This window comes from Podarcis erhardii (assembly GCF_964252035.2).
Source record: "Podarcis erhardii genome assembly, chromosome: 7".
Taxonomy (NCBI): domain Eukaryota; kingdom Metazoa; phylum Chordata; class Lepidosauria; order Squamata; family Lacertidae; genus Podarcis; species Podarcis erhardii.
In genome coordinates this window covers 86,309,414-86,336,395 of record NC_138511.1, presented here as the reverse complement: position 1 = coordinate 86,336,395, position 26,982 = coordinate 86,309,414, and the positions used below count along the sequence as shown (strand labels likewise).

Genomic DNA, 26,982 nt, shown 5'->3' with positions numbered 1-26,982 from the left:
TGACGTGCTTTCGAACTGCTAGGTTGGCAGGAGCAGGGACCGAGCAACGGGAGCTCACCCCACTGCGGGGATTCGATTGGCAAGTCCTAGGCTCTGGTTTAACCCACAGCGCCACCCGCGTCCCTTTGAAGTGAGATAACCCCTTCCTAATCCCATTTTCACCGGGAGCATGGTCTTTGATTCACTCAACTGGGGTGTCCCAGGAATTCCCCGCCCAATTCCTTCTGTTGAGGAATGTCCCTCACTACTTAATCATTTTTCTGCCCCACATGGTCCTTAATCTCATCATCCTTTGTCTCTAAGACCACCTCCCTCTGCAGTTCTGGCCCTATAAAGGGCAGCTCCCAGTCCTGTAGGTTAGTGCAATCCTTCGGAGAGAAGTTCGCTGCTGTGTGCTCCATGCTTTTTCTCTTCAAAGCGGCTCCTTGTCACTGATACCTGCTGGATCTAGACCTCTTCAGCCTTATAGCTAGCTGAGACGGACCACACGAAAACTACTTGTGAAGTATTCCTTGGAATCCATGTTGCATGCTGCCTTGGAACCTCATTAACACCACAGTTGCTGTTCTCTAGAAAAAGGTAACAATTGGGGTTTCGTTCTGTTTTACACAAAAATTGCCCTTTTCCCTTATGGGGTATCCAAGAGCCCATATAGAGTCCTTACATAGGTTCCCTATTGGTAGGAGAGAATAACAGAGGCCAACCAGAGAATATTGAGAAGCAAAGCAGCTAGTAAGCCTGATCTTTATTTATCTGTTGCAACAGGGTGCCCCCTTCACATGCAGGAAATGAGGAGGGACCCAGAAAAATGGCATGCAAGGCCTTATAAAGACTTTTGAAATTGCCACCCTGTAGATCAAGACCACCCCCAGAAACATCATACATACATCACAGAAGGGGTGTAACCTAAGACCACCCCTCAGATACATCACACCTACATCACAAAAAAGGCGGTCTAAAACAGAAATTTTGAATGTTGTTTTTCTCCTGTCCTTGTGGCAGGTTCCTTGATTGGATTGCCTGGGGAGCCCGGCCAATCTTTTGTAGTGATAAATACTTAGTTCCTGGGCCAGGTCACAGGCTCACACCCTACTCCTATCTTAAATGTGTCCTTAAGACAGGATTTGTGAGGAAAGATACAATGGGGAGGTTTCCCTCTTTGACCTTGCAGAGAAAACATTTGCTCAGTTTAGGAATCAAAATGGTTCCTGGTTGGTCTTCCTGTGCTGATCTATGGACGTGCTTGGTTGGTACACTTATGAACATTACCATATATCTAAGACCATAAAATTCCTGAAGAAGTGTGCATGCACACGAAAGCTCATACCAAGAACTAACTTAGTTGGTCTTTAAGGTGCTACTGGAAGGAATTTTTTCATTTTGTTTTGACTATGGCAGACCAACAATTTTATCTGTAACATAAAATTCCTGTTACAGGTAGGTAGCCGTGTTGGTCTGCCATAGTCAAAACAAAATAAAAGAAAAAAAATTCCTTCCAGTAGCACCTTAAAGACCAACTAAGTTAGTTCTAGGTATGAGCTTTCGTGTGCATGCACACTTCTTCAGATACACATAAAATAAAATTCCTATCACAGTTCCTTCTTCCTTTTCCCCTCCTGGCATTCCAAGCAAATCTGTGCACTATTAAGCATTTGTCCCGATTCATTTGCAGGAAGTTTAGACAGTGTTGACTGTTTCATGAAGTTAGAGAAATTGTTGGCTCGCATTTTCCACTGCCATTTTCCTTTCCAATATGGGGAGGTGGGGCACGTTGAGAGGGGTGCTGAAAAGTTATGACGTAACTAGAGAATTCAAAAGATATTTTGGTTAAATATAGTGTAAATATAGTTAAATATGGTTAAATTTATATTTGGTTAAATATACTTTAGTTTTGCTTGAAAAGTAAAATGAGTGGAAATTGCACAGAGATCATTAAAAATGATTGCCAAGTACTTGCAGTTATTATATTTTATCCTTATTCATTATTATTTAGCATTCCCTAGCAACTTCAGAAGTTACAATTATTATTTTTCCCAAAAGCAGTTTATGTGCTTCTTCATTGAATGTCAAGCTAAATGCTGTCTAATCACAAAAATAATAGCAGATTTGAATTCCTCACACCCAAAAACATAAGACCCCCTCACTGATGAAATGTGCAAAAATTAAGTTTCACTGTGTTTTCATTATTTATCTCCTCTGTGTTTCTTATTGTCTATAAATGGTGTACTCTTCTGACGGAGGGGTATTTTGCATATGCTGCAAGGCACACTGTCCTCGGGCTGAGTTGAAAAAAACCAAGCTGCTCCTCTCAGAAGGGAAAACTGCACTCTGTATATGCTTAGGAATACTTTGTCCTTGGGCTCCTAAAAAAAACCCCAGCTACAACCTCCCAATAAAAAGCATGTCTAGAGTGAGAGATTAGGGTAACCTTCACTATTTCCAGGTGTGAGACTTTTGTGGGTGAGCTGAGAGTTTGTTTGGACCCGGGAGAGGAAGAGTGTGTCAGAAAGAAAAAGAATTGATAGCGATTTTTATATATTCGTAACTTTGTATTCACGTAACCATTTTTATATGCAACTGTGTCTTTAAGCAATTATTTTGTCCTAAGTTGTGTGTTGTTGCTTCAGTTTCCCATACACCGCTTAGGGATATATTTAACATATTAAGCGGTACAGTCGTAACTTGGTTCTTGAATGCCTTGGTACTCAGACGTTTTGGCTCCCAAACACCGAAAACCTGGAAATGTTCCGGTTTTCGAACGTTTTTCAGAAGCCGAATGTCTGACGCGGCTTCTGCTTGAGCATACAGGAAGCTCCTGCAGCCAATCAGAAGCCGCTCCTTGGTTTTTGAACGGTTTTGGGAGTTGAATGGACTCCAGGAACAGATTAAGTTCAAGAACCATTGATGGGGGGGGGAAATTGGTTTGGTTTGGGTTTTGCTTGCCCAACTCCCCATGGGACTCTTGAGTCCATGATTGGTCAGAGAAGAATGGATGGAGGCAGGATCCAGTGGAAAGCAAGGCAGATTTTGATTTTTCTGTTGCAACAGAGAGTTCCCTTCCCTCCTTCTCTCTGAACAAAAGTGTGCAGGAACTTTTAAAGACTTTTCACATTGCCCAACCCCCTTAGCCAGAGACCACCCCAAAATCATCATACGTACATTATAGGAGGCGGTCTACAGCAGAAATCCTGCCTGCCAGGATACCTGATAATGGTCGCTGATTGCATTACCTGGGCAGCTGGCCATTCTTTTGTGATGGTTAATACTTTAGCTCCTGAGTCCAGGTCACAGGCCCACCCTATTCTTACACAAATATGCCCTTAAAACAGGATTTGTAAGCGAAAAAGGCAATGGGAAGACTTTCCCCATTTGCCTCCCTTACTGCAGAGGAATATTTTAGGTCATTGGGAGAGTCAAAATGGCTTCAGGGTTGCTCTCCTGTACTATTTCAAACGCACGGTTTATTTTATATATTTAGATGTGTGTGTACAGTTATACAGTGGTACCTCGGGTTACATACGCTTCAGGTTACATACCCTTCAGGTTACAGACTCCGCTAACCCAGAAATAGTGCCTCAGGTTAAGAACTTTGCTTCAGGATGAGAACAGAAATTGTACAGCGGCAGTGGGAGGCCCCATTAGCTAAAGTGGTGCTTCAGGTGCTTAAGAACAGACCTCCAGAACGAATTATGTTCTTAACCCGAGGTACCACTGTACAGGTTACAGACGCATCAGCTTGCGTTTTTTCGGGTTACGGACCCGCCAAAACCTGGAAGTACTGGAATGGGTTACTACCGGGTTTTGGCTAATATGCATGCGCGGAAGGGCTAAATTGCTCTTTGCGCATGTGCAGAAGCGCCGAATCACAACCTGTGTGTGCGCACACACAGCGCTGCGAGTTGCAACCGTGCTTCCCGCACAGATCACGTTCGCAACCCGAGCGTCCACTGTATTTATGAATATTGATTCTATGTTTGAGACTTGAAAATGAACTGAAAATGTTGAAAATGAGAGTACCCCTAAATTTTTTTTACAAAAAAAGCCCTGATGATGATGATTATTATTAAAACTTGCCCATAGATTGTGGACCTTTCGGTTGTTCCTAATAGAGGCATTCATTGCTCAGCTGCAGATTTCGGTTGTGTGATATAGAATCATAGAATCATAGAGTTGGAAGAGACCACAAGGGCCACCAAGTCCAACCCCCTGCCAAGCAGGAAACACCATCAGAGCACTCCTGACATATGGTTGTCAAGCCTCTGCTTAAAGACCTCCAAAGAAGGAGACTCCACCACACTCCTTGGCAGCAAATTCCACTGTCGAACAGCTCTTACTGTCAGGAAGTTCTTCCTAATGTTTAGGTGAAATCTTCTTTCTTGTAGTTTGGAACCATTGCTCCGTGTCCGCTTCTCTGGAGCAGCAGAAAACAACCTTTCTCCCTCCTCTATGATATTTGAACATGGCTATCATATCACCCCTTAACTTCCTCTTCTCCAGGCTAAACATGCCCAGCTCCCTCATAAGGCATCGTTTCCAGGCCTTTGACCATTTTGGTTGCCCTCCTCTGGACCCGTTCCAGTTTGTCCGTGTCCTTCTTGAACTGTGGTGCCCAGAACTGGACACAGTACTCCAGGTGAGGTCTGACCAGAGCAGAATACAGTGGCACTATTACTTCCCTTGATCTAGATGCTATACTCCTATTGATGCAGCCCAGAATTGCATTGGCTTTTTTAGCTGCCGCGTCACACTGTTGGCTCATGTCAAGTTTGTGGTCAGCCAAGACTCCTAGATCCTTTTCCCATGTACTGCTCTCAAGCCAAAGAGAGCGCCACGTGCTCAGAGGAACTCAGAACTAAAGTCCGGGGGGTGGGGTGGGGAGAAACCTTTCATAATGGTCAGGGACTACAATTCCCAGACACCCCTCTCCGCAGAACGCCAGGCTCTGTGAGGAAAGGGCGGCGGCCAATTAGAGAAGACTACACTTCCCAGGACCCTTTGCGGCAGCGATTAGCGAGAGGGGAGAGGGGCGGAGCGAGAGGCTGGGCGCGGAAGCGGGCGCTCGACGCATGCGCGGCTTCCAACCCGGAAGTCCGAGGACCTGCTGGTGTAAGGAAGGCACCTGAGGTTGTCTACCTGGCCAGGTGTGTTGCGGGGAAGAGGTGGGAGGGGCCAGAAGCGGGGAGAGCCAGAAATGGGGCCAGGTGAAATGAGTTGGTGGGATTTGGGAGATATCTTTGGGGTGGGGAGTAGAAATAGGGTTGCCACATTTTTCTGACCAGGGCTGCGCCTCTGCTTTTTATTTTTTTAAATTTTTTTAAAAAGAAAGCTGCCAGACACGCAGAGTTGAGCAGCTTTTCCTGGCAGGGTGACACGGAGGAAATGTTGCCCTGCTTCCACGTGGTGTGGGGCAGGTTGCTGGTGTCAAAGGCACAGGAGCAGGTGGAGCTGAAAGGAGAGGAAAAGTTGGCAACCTTTCTGAGGGGAGGCGAGGGAGCCAGCCCCCAGTGCATGCGGCGCATGCCTAAGCTGTTGGCAATGTTGTGGTCGTTGTTTAAGCTTTTCTCTGTGTGGGTCGGAGTGGGGCTTCTGCAGTGGGGGGTTGACTTTTGATGGGAGAGAGGAATAGGGAAATGGGGGGGGGGAGAGCTGCGAGCTCTGGACAAGGAAGTAGAAAGGAGACTGAGGGAACGCGTATCAGTTTTTTCGCTGGTTGTAAATCAAACACGAAGGCACACTGCGCAGGTGTTGGCACGATCGTTTCTCTTGGGTGCAATCTTACCCTTCGATGCTAAGGAAATGGACAGGCCCAGTTGGGACCAGACGCAACTGAAGTCTCAGAACCCAGCTTCTGGAGGAGATTAGTTCTGATCTCGAATAGATTATATGCCAGGAGTGAGCAGGTGGTGGCGGGTCCCATCTGGCACACTGCAATGCAAGGAATCTTTTTGCCCAACGTGGGGCTTGAACCCACAGCCCTGAGGTTGAGAGCCGTGTGCTCTAGTGACTGAGCCATCATGTTGCCAATCCAATAACAAGAAAGGTGTGTGGAAGAAATGGTTGCCGTAGCTAATCCACACGGAGACAAGAGAAATATGTGGTGGCGGTGGTGGAATACCACCCTAAGTCAAAAACTAGTTGGCCTTGCCTCAGATGGAAACAAAATCCCAGCCCCTCATCCACTCTACTTAATCCATCTTCTCCCCTTCCGGAGTTTAGGACAATATCAGGAATTTTGTCTTTTGAACAATATCAGGAATTTTGTCTTTTGTTCTTTAGTGCCTTTGGGCTTCGCTTCTGCCTGTGATGTGTTGTGAGTGCTGGGCTTTATTTGTTTCCCTCCCCTGTATTTGTTTATTTGTTGCATTTCTGTATCACTTCCTTTTCCAGGGAATTCAAGATGGCTTGCATGGTTCCCACCCCTCCTGTTTAATCCCCACAACAACAACCCTGTGAGGCAGGTTTAGGCGGGGGGGGGGGGCAGTGACTGGCAGAGAGAAGCAGGGACAAGGTGTCCCCAAGTGAGCATCCCATGGCTATTTGGGGATCTGAACCACCCTGGCGTGCTCAAAAAGAGTTGACAGACTCTCTCTGCTGTTTCGTTGCGAAAGATGATTGGCACCTCGGAACAGAGCGCCTTGAAAATACTTAAAAAGGCGCACTCGTGAGTCAGGTTGTCTGACAATGCCCCGGAGCGTTCAATTCCGTGCAGTTATCACCTTCCCTTGCGCAACTGCAGCATTTTTGCAGCCTCTAAAGTTTTCCCTGCTCCCTCTCTCTCTCTCTCTGCGTTGGCGAGCTACACAGGTTAATTACATGGTTGCGGATGAAGCGCTTGACAGCTAGATTTAATTTCAAGCATTGCGCTTGGCGAGGAGCCAGAAGCAGAGCACTGCCTTGCGTACGGACGGGAAATGCTTAACCTTTGGCGTTTGTGAGGCTGTGAGCCTTTCTTGGATCTGAGCCTCCTGCAGTCCCTCCTTTTGCAAAATGTTGGCCGCAGACCTGCAGATGCCCTTGCTGCTGTTGAGAGCTGTGGTTGCAATCCCATACTCACTTCGTTCCTGGTAGAAGTGTATAAACTGAATTGGAAGCATGTGAACTGGGATGCCTCCAGTTTCACTCTTACCTTGGCTACGAATATCCCAGGTAATTTTAAAGCAATTTTCTCTGTTAGATGGGGACGATGGGAATTGGAATTCAAAACATCTGGACTAAGTTGGCAAAAGCTTCCTCAAGTTAGGCTTCTGTTTTTGCCATAATGTGATAAGAGCAGCCTACCTTACATGGCTGTTCCAAAGATTATTCCAGTGATATATATCTTTTCTATCAACACGTTAGAAAAATTCATGGCAGTGTTTTTGTGTGTTCCACATCCCTGTTTCCTTCTCCAACTGAAACCGAAACAGTTCTAAGAAAGGAACCGAAACTGACACAGTTCTAAGAAAGGAACAACAACAACAAAAAAATGCTCTCCCAATACGTCATTGATCTTTGGAACTCATTGCCACAGAGATTTGGTGGGGGCGAAAGCATGTTGGCTAAAAAGATGAGACCCATCGGGAAACCATATTGAAGTAGCTCTTGCAAAATCTTCATGTAGACAGAAAAATACCAAGTTAGTGAGATGTTATACTCTGGCAACCGTTTTGTGAATTGGAGCAGAGGCGCCAAAACACATTTCAGTGAGCAAAATGAGAAGGGTTCAATAGGAGGCGGTAGCAAAGCTTTCAGGAAGGTAAAGGTAAAGGGACCCCTGATAGTTAAGTCCAGTTGCAAACGACTCTAGGGTTGTGATGCTCATCTTGCTTTATTGGCCGAAGGAGCCGACATTTGTCCGCAGTCAATTTTTCTGGGCCTTGTGGCCAGCATGACTAAGCCGCTTCTGGCAAAACCAGAGCAGAGCACGGAAACACCATTTACCTTACCTATTTATCTACTTGCACTTTGACGTGCTTTCAAACTGCTAGGTTGGCAGGGGCAGGGACTGAGCAACGGGAGCTCACCCCGTCGCGGGGATTCGAACCACCGACCTTCTGATCAGCACGTCCTAGGCTCTGTGGTTTAGACCACAGCGCCACCCGCGTCCCAGTTCAGGGAGGTAGGTGGCCCCAATTCAGCACTGTTATTGTTGAACTGAATACCCCCCACCAAGAAATAGCTGAGGGCATTTTAAGAGCATCTGTTGTCATTAGCTTTGTATCTCAGCTACAAACAGGTCAGTCATCATCTGACTAGGACCTTGGAGACCAGAATTCAAATCCTCACTCAGCCACGAAGTTCACTGGGTGACTTGGGTCAGTCACTGCCTCTCAGCCTAAGCCTACCTCACAGGATTGTTGTGAGGTTAAATAATATGAGCAACAGTAATAGCAAAATTTCTCACCTGCCCTTCACCAGCAGGTCCCAGGGCCGGAAATGCAGTATTAAAAACAGTTAAAAGCAAATTATATTCACAGGAATAAGGGGAGAATCCTGTATGTCATCTTTTGTGTCCATGGAGAAAAGCAGCAATATAAATGTAATAAGAAAAATAAAATCCCCCCCCCCCACTTTTATGCAAAAAGGATTGGTGCTTTTGGGGTGATTACCTAGGGCAGGGGGTCCATTGAATTGTTAAAAATTCAGCATCTGGAACCAAAGGAAGTGTCCAGAAATAAAAGATTTTTGTGTGGAGTCGTAATCGCTTGTCATCTGAAACACTACAAGGTATTGTTTTTCTGCCGTTTGAATCCAAAACAGCCACCAGGCCTTGGACGTAATACAGCCACTAGAATCTTTAAAGCTAAAACACAAAAAAAGTTCAGGCACTGGGATATTTCTTTAATGGTTGCCTTAACCTTGTGGAGGGTTGTGTGTTTTCAAATAGGCATGAGAGCTAGAAACTTGTGCCCTTCTTCCTCCAAGAAGCTGGCAGAATCTGTTCTTTTCAGTTTAATATCCAGTATCCAAAACAGGACCGTATTTATTGCGTTGGTTTGGGGAGCTGGGAGATGAAATAGGGGCTTGCTCTGTCCACGCCGTGCATGGACCTGGTATTGTAGTACCTCTGAGCGGCAGTGTGGCACAGTGGTTAGAGTCTTGGACTGTGGCCTGGTTAGCCAGGGTTCAAATCCCCCGCTTGGGTGTGAAGCTCACTGAGAGAGACTTTGTCACTGCATCACTCCGCCTAGCCTGTCTCACAGAGTTCTGGGGATTAAACGAGGAGGGGGAGAACCATGGAGCTCCTTGGGTAGAATTTGGGATTTAAATGCAATAAGTAAATAACCCACCGATGTGTGTGAGAGAGACAACCCCCTCTTCATTGGAGCTGGAATCATGGTCACATAGCTGCCTGTCCACTGTGTCCAAAGTCAGTGGCAGACCTCGGGGTCCAAAATTGCCACGACACCAAAGTTTAGTGCCGCCTCTCGCCTAATAATAATAATAATAATAATAATAATACCCTGCCCATCTGGCTGGGCTTCCCCAGCCACTCTGGGCGGCTTCCAAACAAATATTGTTGTTGTTTAGTCGTTTAGTCATGTCCGCCTCTTTGTGACCCCCTGGACCAGAGCACACCAGGCACTCCTGTCTTCCACTGCCTCCCGCAGTTTGGTCAAACTCATGCTGGTAGCTTCAAGAACACTGTCCAGCCATCTCGTCCTCTATCGTCCCCTTCTCCTTGTGCCCTCCATCTTTCCCAACATCAGGGTCTTTTCCAGGGAGTCTCCTCTTCTCATGAGGTGGCCAAAGTCTTGGAGTCTCAGCTTCAGGATCTGTCCTTCCAGTGAGCACTCAGGGCTGATTTCCTTCAGAATGGAGAGGTTTGCTCTTCTTGCAGTCCTTGGGACTCTCAAGAGTCTCCCCCAGCACCAAAATTCAAAAGCATCCATTCTTTGGCGATCAGCCTTCTTTATGGTCCAGCTCTCACTTCCATACATCACTACTGGGAAAACCATAGCTTTAACTATACGGACCTTTGTTGGCAAGATGCCGTCTAGGTTTGTCATTGCTTACAATAAATAAACAAGTTGAGGGGCTCAGGCTTGCTGTGAAAGCTCTCAGGACGCCAGGGAGGCTTTGTTTTGTCACTGCTGAGAAACTCTGTATGTGCTCAGGGCACTCTTCCTGCTGTTGTTTCGCAGCCCCTTGCTAAACCTGGCATTTAAAAGAAAGCATGAGAACATTTTCAGTTACAATGGCAAGGAGGAGAACACCCTCAGCACCACAGGGAGGTTAGGCTGGCCTCAACCAGAGCCAGGGCTTTTTCGGCTGTGGCCCCGATCTGGTGGAACACTCAGTCACAAGAGACCAGGGCCCTGCGGGACTTGACATCTTTCCACAGGGCCTGCAAGACAGAGCTGTTCCACCAGGCCTTTGGCCAAGGCACAGTCTGACGCCCTCCTTTGGTAATCCTCATAGAACTGTAGCCCAATGGTTGCCATTAATTTGACTCTTGATTTTAGAATGAATGGATTTTAGAATGTATTTTAGTTAAATGATTATGATTTTATGTAAGCTGTGCTACTTTTATTGCTGTTATCCACTCTGAGCCCGGCCTCAGCTTTAAAAAAACATCAACAGGAGCCCAATGGTTGCCATTAATTTGATTTTGAATTGATTTTAAAATGAATTGATTTTTAGAATGCTGTGTTACTTTTATTGTTGTTAGCCACTCTGAGCCTGGCTTCGGCTGGCGAGGGCAGGATATAAATAAAATTATTTATTATTATTATTATTATTATTATTTTCTTTTAAATGTGGGGTTTAGCAATGGGCCGTGAGTGCCCCTGAATATACAGAGTTTCCCACCAGCGACAATTCCCCTCCCTGACATCCTGAGAGCTTTGGGCCTCAGAACTTTATTTTTTTATCCTAGGTTTCCATTCTTTCCGATGGTTCGGTCAGGCTTGGGAATGATCGCTGCTCCCTTGGAGTCCCCTCCTTATTCTTCCTCCTGCTTTGCATTCTGCACTTTGTAGACGGTCCCTTGCAGGGAGTGGGGATTTAAAAAACACACACACACAGGCAAAACAACAAGCCTGGGTAGGCTGAGACTCTGCTGTCATCCATATATGGGCATGCCCCAAACGCGGCCCTCCGATTGGCTGCCAGGCGCCATGCATATGCCTGTCAACAAATGGCTGAGCCTGGCGGATGGTGCGGATGGTGCGCGGAGGGGGGGGGCCAGGAGGGAGAGTTGCAATCTGATGGATTAAAGGTCCCTATTGTATTGCAAGGGGGGGGCATGTAGGGGCCGGTGGAATGGGCCTGCTGGCCCTTTAAGGGAGCAGTAACACACACACACACACACACACACACACACACACACACACAGAGCAAAAGGGGGGGGGAAGCTTTGATTGCTTGCAAAATCCCAATATCTCTCCCTGCTTTTCTTTTTTTACAAACTGATCCTCCCCCCTTTTCTAAGCAGTGTTTGCAAAAAAAAACAACAAAAGGGGGGTGGTAAGAAAAAAAAACGGAAGGAAAAACATCCTTTGCAACCTGTGGATCTGTTTTGCTTTATTTCATGCTGGTTTTTCCAGGCCCCAAAGCAAGGATGTAGGTTTCAGCGGAGGCCTCCTCCAGAACACACCCACTCCTCCCACCCCAGGCTTGGGAGTAACAGGTAAGAACCCTGGGAGATGGCGTGCTGTTGTTGCCCTTTCCCCCCTCTCTTGGGGTGCAGATGGATTCTTGAGCTGAGATCCTGGAGAGGGACTCTTGGCCTGGCCCCCCTTTCCCCCCAAATGCATGACTCCCCCCCCCTTCTTTGCAAAGAGCTGTGTTGCGGGTTGCAGCCTTGGCGCTGGGGTGCAAGGGGCGCAGAACTTCCCCCTGGGCGCTTGCCCGGGCGAGTTGACACCTTGCGTGGGTGGTGTTGAGGATGCCGGGCTCCCACCTATCCCAGACGCATCGGGTCCTTTTCCTGGAAGGACATTGTTCCCCTTGTAGACTCCGCAAGCGCTTGCTCCCCTCCCTTATTAGGATCGGGGCCCTGGCAGAGCTAGATCCCAGAAGCCACGGGGGGGGGGGAGGGAGGAGGGGGACGGCACCCAAGTTTGTCTTCACGGCCCGAGTCAGCGCAGGAGGTGGAGGGTGGGTGTGAAGACTCCCTGGGGGGTTCTGCATGGGTGGCACCCCTTGCACTTGTTGACTCCGGTGGGCTTCCTCTTGCGAAACCCTCAAAGGCCAACCTGGGGTCCTGGAGAGCCCCAGGTTGGCCAACGCTGCTGCCCCCCCACCTTTCCCCCACGTGGACTTCCCCAGGATTTGGGTGACTTCGCAAGAGTGCAGCGGGGAGAGGCAGACATAGAACATAACCTCCATTTGCCTTAAGAAAAGGGGGTTCGGTCTGCTGTTTTGGCTATAAGCGAGGCAGCACCCTTGCGCTTCAGAAATAGAAGCCAGCCTTGGGCAGACTGCCGGTTTGGCAGGTGGGACGGCAAGTTGATCGGTGGTTGGGGGGCCACCTTGGAAGTGTGTGCCTGTGTCTACCTGTCCGTAGTTATTTCACATGACTCCATTCATTCAGTGCTGAACGTTGGGTGCAATTGTTCCAAGCGGTGTTAGAAATTCAGGTGCATCAGCTAATCGACAAGTGGCACCTTAAACCTAGGTTATAGGAGTCACAACAGAATGTCTGGGCACCATTCCCTCGCCCACCAGTGGGGTTTGTTGTTGTAGTTGTTGTTGTTGTTGTTTATTTCATTCATCTGTTTCTCTGTCTATCTGTCTGTCTATCTATCTATCTCTCTATCTCTCTATCTCTCTATTATCTATCTATCTATCTATCTATCTATCTATCTATCTATCATCTATATCTATCATCTCTCTATCTCTCTATCTCTCTATTATCTCTATCTATCTATCTATCTATCTATCTATCATCTATCTCAAAGCGGCTTCCAAACATTAAAACATCATATAAAACAACCTAGAACAAAACAAATCCAGGCTTCAAGGAAAATATTTCAGATCCTTCTCTAAGTGACATTTTGCTTCCCCCATACAGTCATACCTCGTGTTGCGTTTGCTTCAGGTTGAGCGTTTTCAGGTTGCGTCCAGTGGCGACCCGGAAGTACCGGAAAGGATTACTTCCGGGTTTCGGCGCTCGTGCATGCGCAGATACTCAAAATGACGTCATGCGCATGCGCAGAAGTGGCAAATTGCGACCTGCGCACACGCATACGCGGGTTGCGTTCTGCTCAGGTTGTGAACGGGGCTCTGGACCGGATCCCGTTCGCCACCAGAGGCCTCGGGTTAGGTACTTAATTCGTTCCGAAGGTCCGTTCTTAACCTGAAACTGTTCTTAACCTGAAGCACCACTTTAGCTAATGGGGCCTCCTGCTGCTGCCGCGCCGCCGAAACCAGATTTCTGTTCTTATCCTGAAGCAAAGTTCTTAACCTGAAGCACTATTTCTGGGTTAGCGGAGTCTGTAACCTGGAGCGTATGTAACCTGAAGCATATGTAACCCGAGGTACCACTGTATTTATTTACCTACTTGATTTATATAGCTGCCCCGTAGCAGAAGAGCTGTGGGAAGCCAGTGTGGAGTATTGGTTAGAGTGTCAGGCTAAGGCCTGGAAGATCAGGGTTCAAATCCCCACTCAGGAAGCTTGCTGGGTGACCTTGGAGTCAGTCACAGCCTCTTAGCCTACCTCACAGGGTCGTCGTGGGGATTAACTGAGGGGGTGTGTGTGGAACCATGTACCTCTTGGAGAAAAGGCTGGGATGTAAATGCAATAAATTGGCCCTTCTGCTTACCTGCTCAAGAAAGCCGGAGGGGCCAGCCAGGTGGGGATGTCTGTTGCCAACCTAGCATCCAGAGATCTCCATGTGGGTGCAGTTGGACCCGTGTCAGTTGCAAAACGCGCCTGGCGCCCGCCTAATTTCTGACACTGATGTCGTTTGGGCTTTGCGCATAATTCACTCTCCCCTCTGAAGCCTGTTTTGCAAGGGGTCAAACTGTAGCTACGGGAAATATCCCCAAACAGAAAAGTTTCCCGTATAACTGGCCGGTGCTCTTTTTCCCCATGTGGGGGAAACAAAATCCATTTAAGAAGTTTATTAACAGTGCGCCGTAGCCAATGATGTGTCCTGTATTAGTAACACAACGTTAGTGGTTAAAGGGTTGGGCGATGTCCTGCAAGACCAGGGTTCAAATCCCTGCAGCTCATCGGCCGAACTTGGGCCTGTCACTGCACCTCTCAGCTTAATCTACCTCACAGGGTTGTTGTTGTTGTTTAGTCGTTTAGTCATGTCCGACTCTTCGGGACCCCCTGGACCAGAGCACGCCAGGCACTCCTGTCTTCCACTGCCTCCTGCAGTTTGGTCAAACTCATGTTCGTAGCTTCGAGAACACTGTCCAACCATCTCGTCCTCTGTCGTCCCCTTCTCCTTGTGCCCTCCATCTTTCCCAACATCAGGGTTTTCTCTTCTCATGAGGTGGCCAAAGTCTTGGAGCCTCAGCTTCAGGATCTGTCCTTCCAGTGAGCACTCAGGGCTGATTTCCTTCAGAATGGACAGGTTTGATCTTCTTGCAGTCCATGGGACTCTCAAGAGTCTCCTCCAGGGTTGTAGTGAGGATTAAATGTGGAGATGGAGATCTGCCTTGAGCTCCGTGGAGCGAAGCAAGTGGGTGATATGCAACAAGTAAGAAAATAATATAGGGACGCGGGTGGTGCTGTGGGTTAAATCACAGAGCCTAGGGCTTGCCGATCAGAAGGTCGGCGGTTTGAATCCCCGGAACGGGGTGAGCTCCTGTTGCTCGGTCCCTGCTCCTGCCAACATAGCAGTACAAAAGCACAAAGTACAAGTAGATAAATAGGTACTACTCCGGCAGGAAGGTAAACGGCGTTTCCGTGCGCTGCTCTGGTTTGCCAGAAGCGGCTTAGTCATGCTGGCCACATGAGCTGGAAGCTGTACGCCGGCTCCCTTGGCCAATAAAGCGAGATAAGCGCCGCGACCCCAAAGTCGGCCACGACTGGACCTAATGGTCAGGGGTCCCTTTACCTTTACGCAAATAATAATCAATTGTCAAGTGGATGCCTAGTGCAAAAGCAATGTTAGAACAACTTGAGAGTTGCATTTTTTTTAAGCTTCTGCCAGTAAAATATGCATGCTAAAATGATACCGCTTTCTAAGGTATGAATAAGGAACCTATCAGGGGCCAGATGTGGCCCTCCACGCCTCTCTGAACTCTCCCCAGGCAGCATTCCTCAGCGCCTTGCTTTGCATCCCAGGTGTTTCTTGCTTGGCTAGAAACTTGCCCTTGAACCCTGACCGTTCCTCTGGCTTGCAAGTGGGGGGATGATGATGGAGAGGGGCGTGGGAGCGCCTGCAGAAACTACCTTGCTTTAAGGTAAAGGACCCCTGACCGTTAGGTCCAGTTGTGACCAACTCTGGGGTTGTGGCGCTCATCTCGCTTTATTGGCCGAGGGAGCCGGCGTACAGCTTCCGGGTCATGTGGCCAGCAGGACTAGGCTGCTTCTGGCGAACCAGAGCAGCGCACGGAAACGCCGTTTATCTTCCCGCCAGAGTGGTACCTATTTATCTACTTGCACTTTGACGTGCTTTCGAACTGCTAGGTTGACAGGAGCAGGGACCGAGCAACGGGAGCTCACCCCATCGCGGGGATTTGAACCGCCGACCTTCTGATCGGCAAGTCCTAGGCTCCTAGCGCCACCCGCGTCCCTCTACCTTGCTTTACGAAGGTGAAATTTGCATCGGTTGCTCTGCCCCCTTTGGCCCCCTTCCCCACATCCTCTTTGCACCCTCGGAAGGCCACCCCAAAGGGCATGCTGCCCTCGGGTGGGAAAAGGTGCCCTTTGCCCTGGATTGGAGGGGCAGTGGAAAATACTCTGGTGCCAGTTGACTTTTGCAGATTATCTGCATAGGAGTGCTTTTTTGAGGGGGGGCATCCAATATCCCTGGCAATGGGGGACCCCGGTTCATGGAATGTGGGCAGGGGGGAAACCCTCTGCAAAAACTCTGGAGAAGTCTTGCATCTGCTTGCTTTCCCTGATATGTCCATTTTCTGTGTGCACATAATTTTTTTTTTGTGGGGAAGCATTCAGCCATGCGACGTCTCCCCCACAAAAAAATCCTGCAATCTGGAATGGTCCAGCTCCTTTGAGAAGTAGAATTTTGTTAGTCATGTGGAGCTTCCCACAAGCCTGGCCTTACACGTACCTAAGGCCTAGGGCAGGCTTCCTCAACCTTGGCCCTCCTGGTGTTTTTTTTGGCCTACAACTCCCATGATCCCTAGCTAGCAGGACCAGTGGTCAGGGATGCTGGGAACTGTAGTCTCAAAACATCTGGAGGGCCGAGGTTGAGGAAGAAGAAGAAGAGTTTGGATTTGATATCCCGCCTTTCACTCCCCTTCAGGAGTCTCAAAGCGGCTGACATTCTCCTTTCCCTTTCTCCCCGACAACAAACACTCTGTGAGGTGAGTGGGGCTGAGAGACTTGAGAGAAGTGTGACTGGCCCAAAGTCACCCAGCAGCTGCATGTGGAGGAGCGGGGAAGCGAACCTGGTTCACCAGATTACGAGTCCACCGCTCTTATTAGTATCCTGTGCCACTGTATTCTGCTCTGGTCAGACCTCACCTGGAGTACTGTGTCCAGTTCTGGGCACCACAGTTCAAGAAGGACACTGACAAACTGAAACGTGTCCAGAGGAGGGCAACCAAAATGGTCAAAGGCCTGGAAATGATGCCTTATGAGGAACGGCTAAGGGAGCTGGGCATGTTTAGCCTGGAGAAGAGGAGGTTAAGGGGTGATATGATAGCCATGTTCAAATATATAAAAGGATGTCACATAGAGGAGGGAGAAAGGTTGTTTTCTGCTGCTCCAGAGAAGCGGACACAGAGCAATGGCTCCAAACAACAAGAAAGAAGATTCCACCTAAACATTAGGAAGAACTTCCTGACAGTAAGAGCTGTTCGACAGTGGAATTTGCTGCCAAGGAGTGTGGTGGAGTCTCCTTCTTTGGAGGTCTTTAAGCAGAGGCTTGACAACCATATGTCAGGAGTGCTCTGATGGTGTTTCCTGCTTGGCAGGGGGTTGGACTCAATGGCCCTTGTGGTCTCTTCCAACTCTATGATTCTATTATTCTGTTCCGGTGCAATTTTGCTTGCCTGGTTTCTCCTCTGGAATCGCTGCTACTCCATAAGTTTGGCCGGTGCCACCAAAAGGCTTAGGAGGAAGGGAAAAGTGATAGGTGGTCTTGGAGGAAGCTGCAGGCTTTGAGCTGACGGGCCCCTCCTAGTCTCAAAATGCCTCTAGGGACTGCAGAGATCAGTCTTCACCCACCTGCCTCTCCTGGGCAGTGCTGACTGAGGCTGGCAGGAGTTCTCATCCAAAACATACAGAGGGCACCAGGTTGGGGAAAAGCATCTCACATGGATAAACATCATTGCTTTTGACCTCTGTGGCATTTGCACCGATCCCCGTCCTAATGTCAGACCTATTTGCATGAGCAGCAACCACCTCCGTGTGTCAAAAGCTCAGAGGCAAAAACGATTGAGAGTTAAAGTACATTGGGCTGGTCAGCATATTGATATATTGTCCAAAACCAGTTTGAAGTCCATACAGTCATATCTCGGGATATATATGCTCCAGGATAAGTATTTTCGGGTTGCGCTCTGCGGCGACCTGGAAGTAATGGAGCGCGTTATTTCCAGGTTTCAGCGCTCGCGCATGCGCAGGCGGTCAAAATGATGTCACGCGCGGAAGCGGCGAAACACAACCAGTCTTACGTTTTGTACAGGATGTGAATGGGGCTCCGGAACAGATCCCGTTCTCATCCCGAGGTACCATTGTATTCTGATAATGGTTTCATAGCTTTCGACCTGCCAATATATCACGAATCAGGATGTGTGTTAGGGCTGGGTGATATATTGTCCCAAACTGGTTTCAAGTCCATATCATGAGACTGGTTTCATAACTCTTGACCTGGCATTGTATTGCAAATCGTGATGTGTTTGTGTGTGCGATGCAAAAATCACAATGTGGGAAAAGCCGTGAAGCCAGCCAAGGCCTCTCCATAGCTTATTACAGTGGTACCTCCAGTTGCGGGCAGGATCCGTTCCGGAAGCCTGGCCGGATCCCGAGATTTTTGCAACCGGAGGATCGCTTCTGCGCATGTGCGCACATCAAAACCCAGTAAAATACTTCCGGGTTTGCTGCGCGCGCATCCCGAAGTTTACGTAACCAGAAGGTTACGTAACACCGTGATATATATCGAAGTCAGACATTGTGATATACATCACAATGTTTAGCTGGTGATATATCGTGATGTTGAAAACCAGATATCACCTAGCCCTAAATGTGGGCATAACAGAGACGGGCAACAGCCATTGCAGCTACTCCGGAGGCATTCCTGATATTTGCAGGTTGGTTTGCTAGTCCTGTGGGTACCATCCTCTAGATGTTTTGGACTAGAGTTCCTATCACCCCAGACCATTGGCCCTGGGACACATCTGGAGTTATCTGCCCCTATGCTAGTCTGGCACCACTCTTCTCTTCCCGAATAAAGCACTTGCAAATTGGCAAAGGAGTAAATCCACTTTTTGAATTTGGTTTGCCCCTCCTCTCATCTTTTGCTCTCCTTCAGTTAACTGGGTAAAGAGGAGCGAATATGTAAAGGTAAAGGGACCCCTGGCTGTTAGGTCCAGTTGTGGCCGACTCTGGGGTTGCGGCGCTCATCTCGCTTTACAGGCCGAGGGAGCCGACGTACAGCTTCCGGGTCATGTGGCCAGCATGACTAAGCCGCTTCTGGCGAACCAGAGCAGTGCACGGAAATGCCGTTTACCTTCCCGCCGGAATGGTACCTATTTATCTACTTTGACGTGCTTTCGAACTGCTAGGTGGGCAGGAGCTGGGACCGAGCAACGGGAGCTCACCCCGTCGCAGGGATTCAAACTGCCGACCTTCTGATCAGCAAGCCCTAGGCTCTGTAGCTTAGACCACAGCGCCACCCGCGTTGATTAAGATCGTGGGGGGGGGGTGAACACTGTACAGCACTCTGCACAAACCTTTGTAGTTTTTTCTGTGCAAATGAATCTGTCGCTCCTGACTCTCTGGGCAAGGGGATGATTGTGAGCTTTAATACGGGAACCCAGAGGCCTTTAATCCTGTTTCATGCCTCTGATCGTTCCGGTGTTGGGAGGCGGCCCCAACCCACACGAGGTGGGTGGCCAGGGTGAGCTTGCTTGGCGGGCCTTCCTTAAAAGCTCTGGCAAGGTTTCAAAGAAAGAAGGAAATAACTAATATGAGTCCGTATCTGCAGTCTTGCATCTCTGGGGCTGGAAGCCCCCCCCCCCTCACATGCAAATTTCCTAGGTGGGCACTGAGAACATATTTTTATTTTGATTTTTTTACCTATTGGATTTCTATCCCATCTTCTCCTCCGGTGAGCTCAAGGTTCTATGCGTGGTTCTCCCTCCCTCCCCCCTTGACCCAGATTTCCGAAAGTGCCAAAACATCCCCCAAAGTTTGGGGGAGCCCTGTCCTCGCCCACTGCTTTCTCTCTCTCCTTTTTAATTTATTTGCTCAACACACAACAAAAAAGGACAAAATTAACCCAAGTGAAAGTACCACCAGTCGCGCCATACCTAGAGAATTAATTTAAATTTCATAATCCCTACACTGTCATGGTCTCTTCTTTTTAAACTCGACTTCCCATCTACTCCATAAATCAAATTACCATTCTTTACTGCCAACACATTTTATTACTCAAAACATGTTCAAAATATGTTAAATCGTATAACTAGCAAACGATATTGCTGGAGTTATTCAAATGTCACACTGGATTTTAGGTCAGTATCATTCATTTCCAAGTATATTTTAAATACTTCCCATTTTGAAACGAATTCTTTCCTTGTTTTGTTCTTTAATTTTTCGGATAGGCTATCTTAATTTAGCATAAACGATCATTTTTTGGACCCATTTTTTGGGGTCCAGCTCACTCACTGCTTTCTCAAAGCATTTGTGCGGGGAACCCCGGAAGCTTATAGCGGGAATTGCGGCGCGGGAATTGCGGGAATTGTGGCGCGTTGTTGGGAAAGTGGGGTACAAATGCAAAGCGAAAATTTAAAATCCCCCGCGAAGAAGGCAGGCGGTAACAGGGAGAAACTTCCCTGAAACACTGAACTGCTGTCCTTGCCCCTGCTGTCGAGCCTGTCTGCCCCATAGCTCCTGCCCAGACAGCTGCCCCTTCAGCTGCCTCCCCAGCCAGCCAGCTCCATCTGTGCCGCAGCGGCTGCCTCTGTCCTGCCCTTTAGGACACTGTAATAGGATCCGTAATCTTGTCAAGCTTCCCTTCTTGCCTTATAAGCCTGGAGTAAATTATGCAGCAGGAGGCCATGCAGAACCTGAGCTGGCCAGGGGTGGGTGGGGCACAGCCTGCGTTGCCCATAGCTGGTCAGACTGTGGGGTGGGGAAGCAGGTGAGGAAGCCATGGACAAAGGTATGCATGGGGTGAGGGGCTCAGGTGTAATAATAATAATAATAATAATAATAATAATAATAATAATAAAAACCATAAATACACTAAAATATCACAGATGATGATGATGATGATGATGATTTATTATTTATACCCCGCCCATCTGGCTGAGTTTCCCCAGCCACTATGGGCGGCTCCCAATCAAATGTTAAAAACAGTACAGTGATACCTCAGTTTAAGAACTTAATGCGTTCTGGAGGTCTGTTGTTAACCTGAAACTATTTTTAACCTGAAGCACCACTTTAGCTAATGGGGCCTCCTCCTGCTGCTGCGCCGCCAGAGCACGATTTCTGTTCTCAACCATGAAGCAGATTTCTGTTCTTAACCTGAAGCACTATTTCTGGGTTAGTGGAGTCTGTAACCTCAAGCGTATGTAACCTGAGGTAACACTGTACAGCATTAAATATTAAAAACTTCAGATATCTTTTAAAGATAGGATAGCTGCTTATTTCCTTTGCATCTGAAGGGAGGGTGTTCCACAGGGAGGGCGCCACTACCGAGAAGGCCCTCTGTCTGGTTCCCTGTAACCTCACTTCTCGCAGGGAAGGAACCACCAGAAGGCGCTCGGTGCTGGACCTCATTGTTTGGGCTGAACGATGGGGGGTGGAGACGCTCCTTCAGGTATACTGGGCCTTTGAGGCCATTTAGGGCTTTAAAGGTCAGCACCAACACTTTGAATTGTGCTCAGAAACATACTGGGAGCCAATGTAGGTCTTTCAGGACTGGTGTTATATGGTCTCAGCGGCCGCTCCCAGTCACCAGTCTAGCTGCCGCGTTCTGGATTAATTGCAGTTTCCAGGTCACCTGCAAAGGGAGCCCCACGTAGAGCGCATTGCAGTAGTCCAAGCGGGAGATAACTAGAGCAGGTAGTCGCTGGTGGATGAACGCAGTGGGTGGAGGGGCTCCGAGAGCGCGATTCAGGCCTCCGATGCCGCCCCCCCCCCAGCGCTTCTGCAACCATTGCCAGTTCGTTGCCTTTCTTTGCTTCAATCATGAGATCCAGAGACCTGAAACCAAAGCGTTGATTTTCAATTTGCTGGGGTTGAGGGAATGGCCCCCGTATGTTTGGGCCCCGCAGAACGGGGCCTTTTCCGCAGTGGCTCCTCACTTGTGGGATGCTCACCTGGTACCTTCATTAGGCACCAGTCGAAAAGGGCCCTCTTCAACCAGGCCTTTGGCTGGTTGAGATCCGATGCCCTTTTAAAATGTGTCGTGGAAAGGGGCTGGTATTTGTATTTCGTACACTGTGTTTCTTATATTGCAGTTTTGTCATGAAGCGCCCCAAGATCTATGGGTATGGGGTGGTATGCAAATACAGTGGTACCTCAGGTTAAGTACTTAATTCGTTCCGGAGGTCTGTTCTTAACCTGAAACTGTTCTTAACCTGAAGCACCACTTTAGCTAATGGGGCCTCCCACTACCGCTGCACAATTTATGTTCTCATCCTGAAGCAAAGTTCTTAACCTGAGGCACTATTTCTGGGTTAGCAGAGTCTGTAACCTGAAGCGTATGTAACCTGAGGTACCACTGTATGATAAATAACAAAATAATAATATTAGTAATAATAACCTTTGAGAAATCACCATTTCTAGTGCCACACCCCGTTCTGTGATGGATCTGGGTAGCTAGGTAGCTAGCTAGGTAGGTAGATATACTATGGGCCTGAATTACGGTGTGTGATTAAAATAACAGTAGAATAATAATAATAATAGAATTGGAAGGGACCTGAGGATTATCTTGTCCAACCCTCTGAAAGGCAGGCATATGCAGCTATCCCACACAGGGATTGAACCTGCAACCTTGGCATTATCAGCACCACGCTCTAACCAATTGAGCTATCCAGGCGTGGTGTATTCTTATTATGCTGTCCCACAGTTTGGTACTAGGTAAGGAACAATGCAGCGGTCTGTTGTGTGGCTCCTGACATCCTGCTAAAGGTTACCTTCTTGCTTTCACACAATGAGGGCTAGAAACCTGACGGTGCCTTTTCAAAACCGGAAAGCTTATTTCCCCTCCCGCCTGCTGGAAAGCTGAATTCTGCGCCCCTCGTGACAACTTTGCGCGGAAAGAAAGCCCGCGCCCAGTCCTGCCCACCTGTTGCGATTGCAAGCCGGCTGATGTCTCTTCTTTTCCTCTTCCCCCAGGCACCTCCGAGGCCCCACGAGCTGCGCATCCATGAGCTAGGGGAAAGGAAGGGCCGCCTTCCCCCCTGCCCCCTTGCCATGAGACAGTGATGGATCAGAACACCTTCTCCCACATCCAGCTATGGTGCCCGCGGCCTTTTGGCACCTACTCCCAGAACAAGCAGTGCCCTGGAGGCCAGGTGAAGAAGACCTTTGGGGACTTTGCCTGCAAAGCCAAGGAAGAAGAAGAAGGCGGTGGCGAGGCCTGCTCCGAAAACACGCCCCCTGCCCCGCCGCCTCCGCCCCCGCCGCCCCCCACGGTCTCCCCCAGCCCCAGCCAGGTGGAGGAGGGCCGGGTGCTCTTGGACACGTGGTACGTGATCAAGCCGGGAAACACCAAGGAGAAGATTGCCTTCTTTGTGGCCCATCAGTGCAGCAGCGGCAGCCGAGCCAGCGCCATGAAGGTCAAGGGCAACTGGGGGAGTGACAGCTCCAAGGCCAAGCGGCGGCGGAGGTCCCACGACCCCGGCAAGAGCAAGGCCTGCCCGGTCAAGGCGAAGGACGCCGGCAGCAGCAGCAGCAGCAAGGAAGCGGAGGATGTGTGCCTTTGCCCGGAGTCCCACGCCGAGCCGGCGGGCGGAGACTCCACCGACCTGCTCTCGGTGGCTGAGATGGTGGCCTTGGTGGAGCAGCGCACCGCCCTGGCACTGCAGAACTACTCCAGGCCGAGCGTGCCGGCCGCGCCGCCGTCCCCCATGGTCTTCGTGTCGGCAGAGCAGGAGGGCGAGGAGAAGAGGGCGCCTTCTCCGGGCGGCGGCTCGGACTGCAGCCGGGTGGCGGAGGCGGTGGCCCACTTTGAGTCGCAGCAGCGGGAGCGGAGCGTCCTGCGTCCCAACGGCCTGTGCCGGGAGTCTCCCGAATGCGTGGCCAACTCCCAGCACAGCCCCGGTGAGGTGCGCATCGCCTTCCGCATCTCCAGCAGCCGCGACCCGCGTTCGCCCACCGAGGGCGGCCAGGGCGCCCGCCCCAACTGCATGTTCATGAGCTGCGGCGGGTCGCCCACGGGCAGCGCCACCCGCGCCAAGGACAAGATCACCTGCGACCTCTACCAGCTCATCAGCCCCTCGCGGGACACACTCCCCAACAATGTGGACTTCCTGCTGGCCAACGCTTCCCCGAAAGGGGCAGACGGGGTCACCAGCGAGCCCCCGGACGTGGAGATGACTTGCCGGGAGAGCCCCGGCGGCTCCGGCAAGCTGGACGCCATCGCGGAGGGCTGCCGGGGCGGCGGGGAGAAGACGGTAGGCCCCGCCGCCGCGGTGGCTCGCGACTGCGTCTCCGGCTTCCACGTCGACGTGGTGGTCACCGGCGTGGTGGACCAGTGCGTCTTCTTCGGCAAGGACAGCACCAAGAATATGAAGGAGGAGACGGTCTGCCTGACGGTGGGCTCGCCCACGCAAGAGGGGCTGTGCTCGGCCTGCGACGACCCGCCGCCGGGCCAGCTCTTCTTCCTGCACGCCCAGGTGCCTCGGCAGGAGGACGGCCGCGACGTGGACGGCGCTTTTCTGGACCCTGCCAGCGGTGGCGAGGGCAGCCTAGAGAGAGCCGACGGGCCCGGCCTGGAGCCGACGTCCGCGGACACCTCGCTCTGCCGCCTCTACCGTCACGTCTCGCATGATTTCCTCGAGATCCGCTTCAAGATCCAGCGTCTGCTGGAGCCGAGGCAGTACATGCTGCTTCTCCCGGACCATATCATGGTGAAGATCTTCAGCTACCTGCCGACGCAGTCGCTGGCCGCCTTAAAGTGCTCCTGCCACTACTTCAAGTACATCATCGAGACGTTTGGCGTGCAGGCCACGGACTCGCGCTGGACCCGGGACCCCCTGTACCGCGACGACCCCTGCAAGCAGTGCAAGAAGCACTACGAGAAAGGGGACGTCTCCCTCTGCCGCTGGCACCCCAAGCCCTACCATCACGACCTGCCTTACGGACGCTCCTACTGGATGTGCTGCCGGCGGACGGACAAGGACACGCCGGGCTGCCGGGTGGGACTGCACGACAACAACTGGGTGCAGCCTTGCGACATGCTGAGGGAGAGAGCGGCCCGGAGGGAGGACGGGAGGTGAGGGGCAGAGCCCGGCGGGGACGGGGGACGAGGCGAAGAAGAAGGATCGCCTCCCCCTCCTCTCCGCTCTCCTCGGGTCTGCAAGAGGGTGTGGTGTGATTGTGTTTTACAGGATTTTTGTTGTGTTGAGGGTTGTTTTTTTCAAAAAAAAATGCATTTGGTTGCGTTTCCCCCCGTTTGGGTTTGATTTCTTGCCTGCCCCCAGTTACAGAAGGGGGGGGGGCGCCAAAAAGCCAACGTATGGAAAAGTAGAAAATAAAATCTACATCTAAGGAGGCACAGGGCCCTTAGAAATGAAAAGGGAAATCGTGGGTGGCGGGGATTAAAATGACACCTGTTTTCTCTTCCAGCCATTGCAGCTCATCTCCAGGTTTAAGGGAGGGGAAGGGTTAACCTGCAGACCTCCAGGCATTGTGCAACTCCCATCATGCCTTTGGCTCTCTCTGGAGGGCAGCAAGTTTCTGGTCACTGGTGTAGGGAGATGATGTGAAAAATCTTCGAGTTGCCTTTGTCCCACCCCCGTTTTTGAAAAATAGGATGTTTCCTAAGCTGTTTCAGACTTCCATTTGGGGAAATTTGCTCTCCTGACGTCACGTCGCTGGTGGTACCCATGCAAGGCTCGCAGGACCATTTGTATCCATCCTTGTGTCTATCGAGGATGCAGCCTCACGGCTGACTTGTAGAAACCAGAGGCAAAGTGTGCTGCGGTTTCCTGGTGGCATACCTGCACCGTCCTTTTTAAAAAACCAGCTACTCAAACCCTTGAGGGCATCAGAGGGATTTCCTCTGTGCCCTTGCAAGAACTCATTCCTAGGGAGGGTATTCTGAGGCAGCCCAGAGAGCAAAACCGGTCCGGTTTCCCCATTGCCACGGGAAAACTGTGCTTGTATCTTTAAAGCATGCTTCCCCAACCTAGTACCCGCTGGACATTTTGGACTACAACTCCCATCAGTCACCGCTGTAGTCCAAAAACAGCTGGAGGGAACCCCTATTGGAGGAAGACTGCTTTTAAGACACACCTGTTTCCTTACAATGAATAAACCTTGATTTCCCAAGTTGCAAATCTTGGCTTTGCTTCCTTCTTCCTCCACACCCCGAATCCGGGCCCTTTGCTGCTCAAGTCCAGGCATAGGCAAACTTCGGCCCTCCAGATGTTTTGGACTACGATTCCCATCATCCCTGACCACTGGTCCTGTTAGGTAGGGATCATGGGAGTTGTAGGCCAAAGCATCTGGAGGGCCAAAGTTTGCCAAGTCCATGTTAAGAGCAAACAGGACCCTGCTTCCCTGTTTTGAGGGTCATTTAGGTCAGTGTTTCCCAACGATCTTGGGTTTTTGGACTACAACTCCCATCATCCCTAGCCAGCAGGACCCAGTGGTCAAGGGTGATGGGAATTGTAGTTCCAAAACAGGTTGGAGACCCAAGCTGTTTTGGGAAACACTGATTTAGATCTCTTGACTTTGGCTGCGGTTCCTACAGCCAAACCATCTCTCCTGTGTCTGCCTGTGCCCTCTGCAAACTTGTCGCCTCGCAAAGGGAAGCTCGCACCCCTGCTCTGTTAAAGAGAGACCCTCCTTTATCCCCAAATCCCTGCCATTTTGAAACCCTTCCAGACACTCTGTGCTCTGGGATCACATGCAACCATTCCAAATCCCACAAATCAGACCTCCGTTCTTGGGGCAGGTGGATAGAACAGCCACAAAATAATCCTGAGTCCTTTTTACGAGTTGGAGAGGAACGGCGCTGAAATTGCATCGTTCTAGGAAGAGGGCAAATGGAGTCTCTGCCAGAAAGCCCTCTGCATCCTTGTTTGAACCAATCTGGGGGTTCCCTTCACCCCCCCAAAAGCCAGGGAACCACTTTAAAAAAGAGTTACCTTTGTGGCACAGAGGCGGTTTCCAGTCCCAGACACCTGCTTGTGAGCTGCAAAAAAAACAAAACATTTGGCTCCGAGAATAGGGGTTTGTTTTAACTGGAATTTCCAACGCGAGGTCTGCTAGCGCTAGGAGAAAACATATCGCCGTCTGCCCGCTGAATTGCGCTAGCAAGCAAGGGGGCGGCATGTCGCTTTGCCTAACAGTCAAGCCCAGCAGTGGGGAAGGACGACGGAAGAGGAAGGGCCCCACACCTTGCTACTGTGGTTGATGTTTGCCCGCAATTTGCTGCATGTCCGACGGCCCCACGCCAGGGTGCTTCTGCCCCCCCAACCCCCCAAAAATCAGGAGAGGGTTTCATCGCCC

The 26,982-nt window shown here is 50.0% G+C and overlaps 1 protein-coding gene across 3 annotated transcripts; it reads left to right on the top strand.

Annotated features, from left to right (window-relative positions):
• The first annotated feature begins 5,025 nt into the window (after window positions 1–5,025).
• Window positions 5,026–25,805, top strand: FBXO46 (F-box protein 46). Of its 3 annotated transcripts, XM_081869005.1 has the most exons (3): window positions 5,026–5,141; window positions 11,529–11,611; window positions 22,639–25,805. In XM_081869005.1, exon 3 carries the CDS (start codon window positions 22,728–22,730, stop codon window positions 24,741–24,743), a length of 2,016 nt encoding a protein of 671 aa, XP_081725131.1. In that variant the 5' UTR covers window positions 5,026–5,141; window positions 11,529–11,611; window positions 22,639–22,727; the 3' UTR covers window positions 24,744–25,805. The 3 variants fall into 3 exon arrangements, with proteins under 3 accessions (XP_081725131.1, XP_081725132.1, XP_081725130.1); XM_081869006.1 differs by lacking the exon at window positions 11,529–11,611 and having other exon boundaries at window positions 5,054–5,141; XM_081869004.1 differs by lacking the exon at window positions 5,026–5,141 and having other exon boundaries at window positions 11,197–11,611.
• The last annotated feature ends 1,177 nt before the right edge of the window (window positions 25,806–26,982 follow it).

Excerpts from the sequence above, each read along its gene's own strand:
- FBXO46 (XM_081869005.1), top strand. The coding sequence starts at position 22,728 with ATGGATCAGAACACCTTCTCCCACATCCAGCTATGGTGCCCGCGGCCT.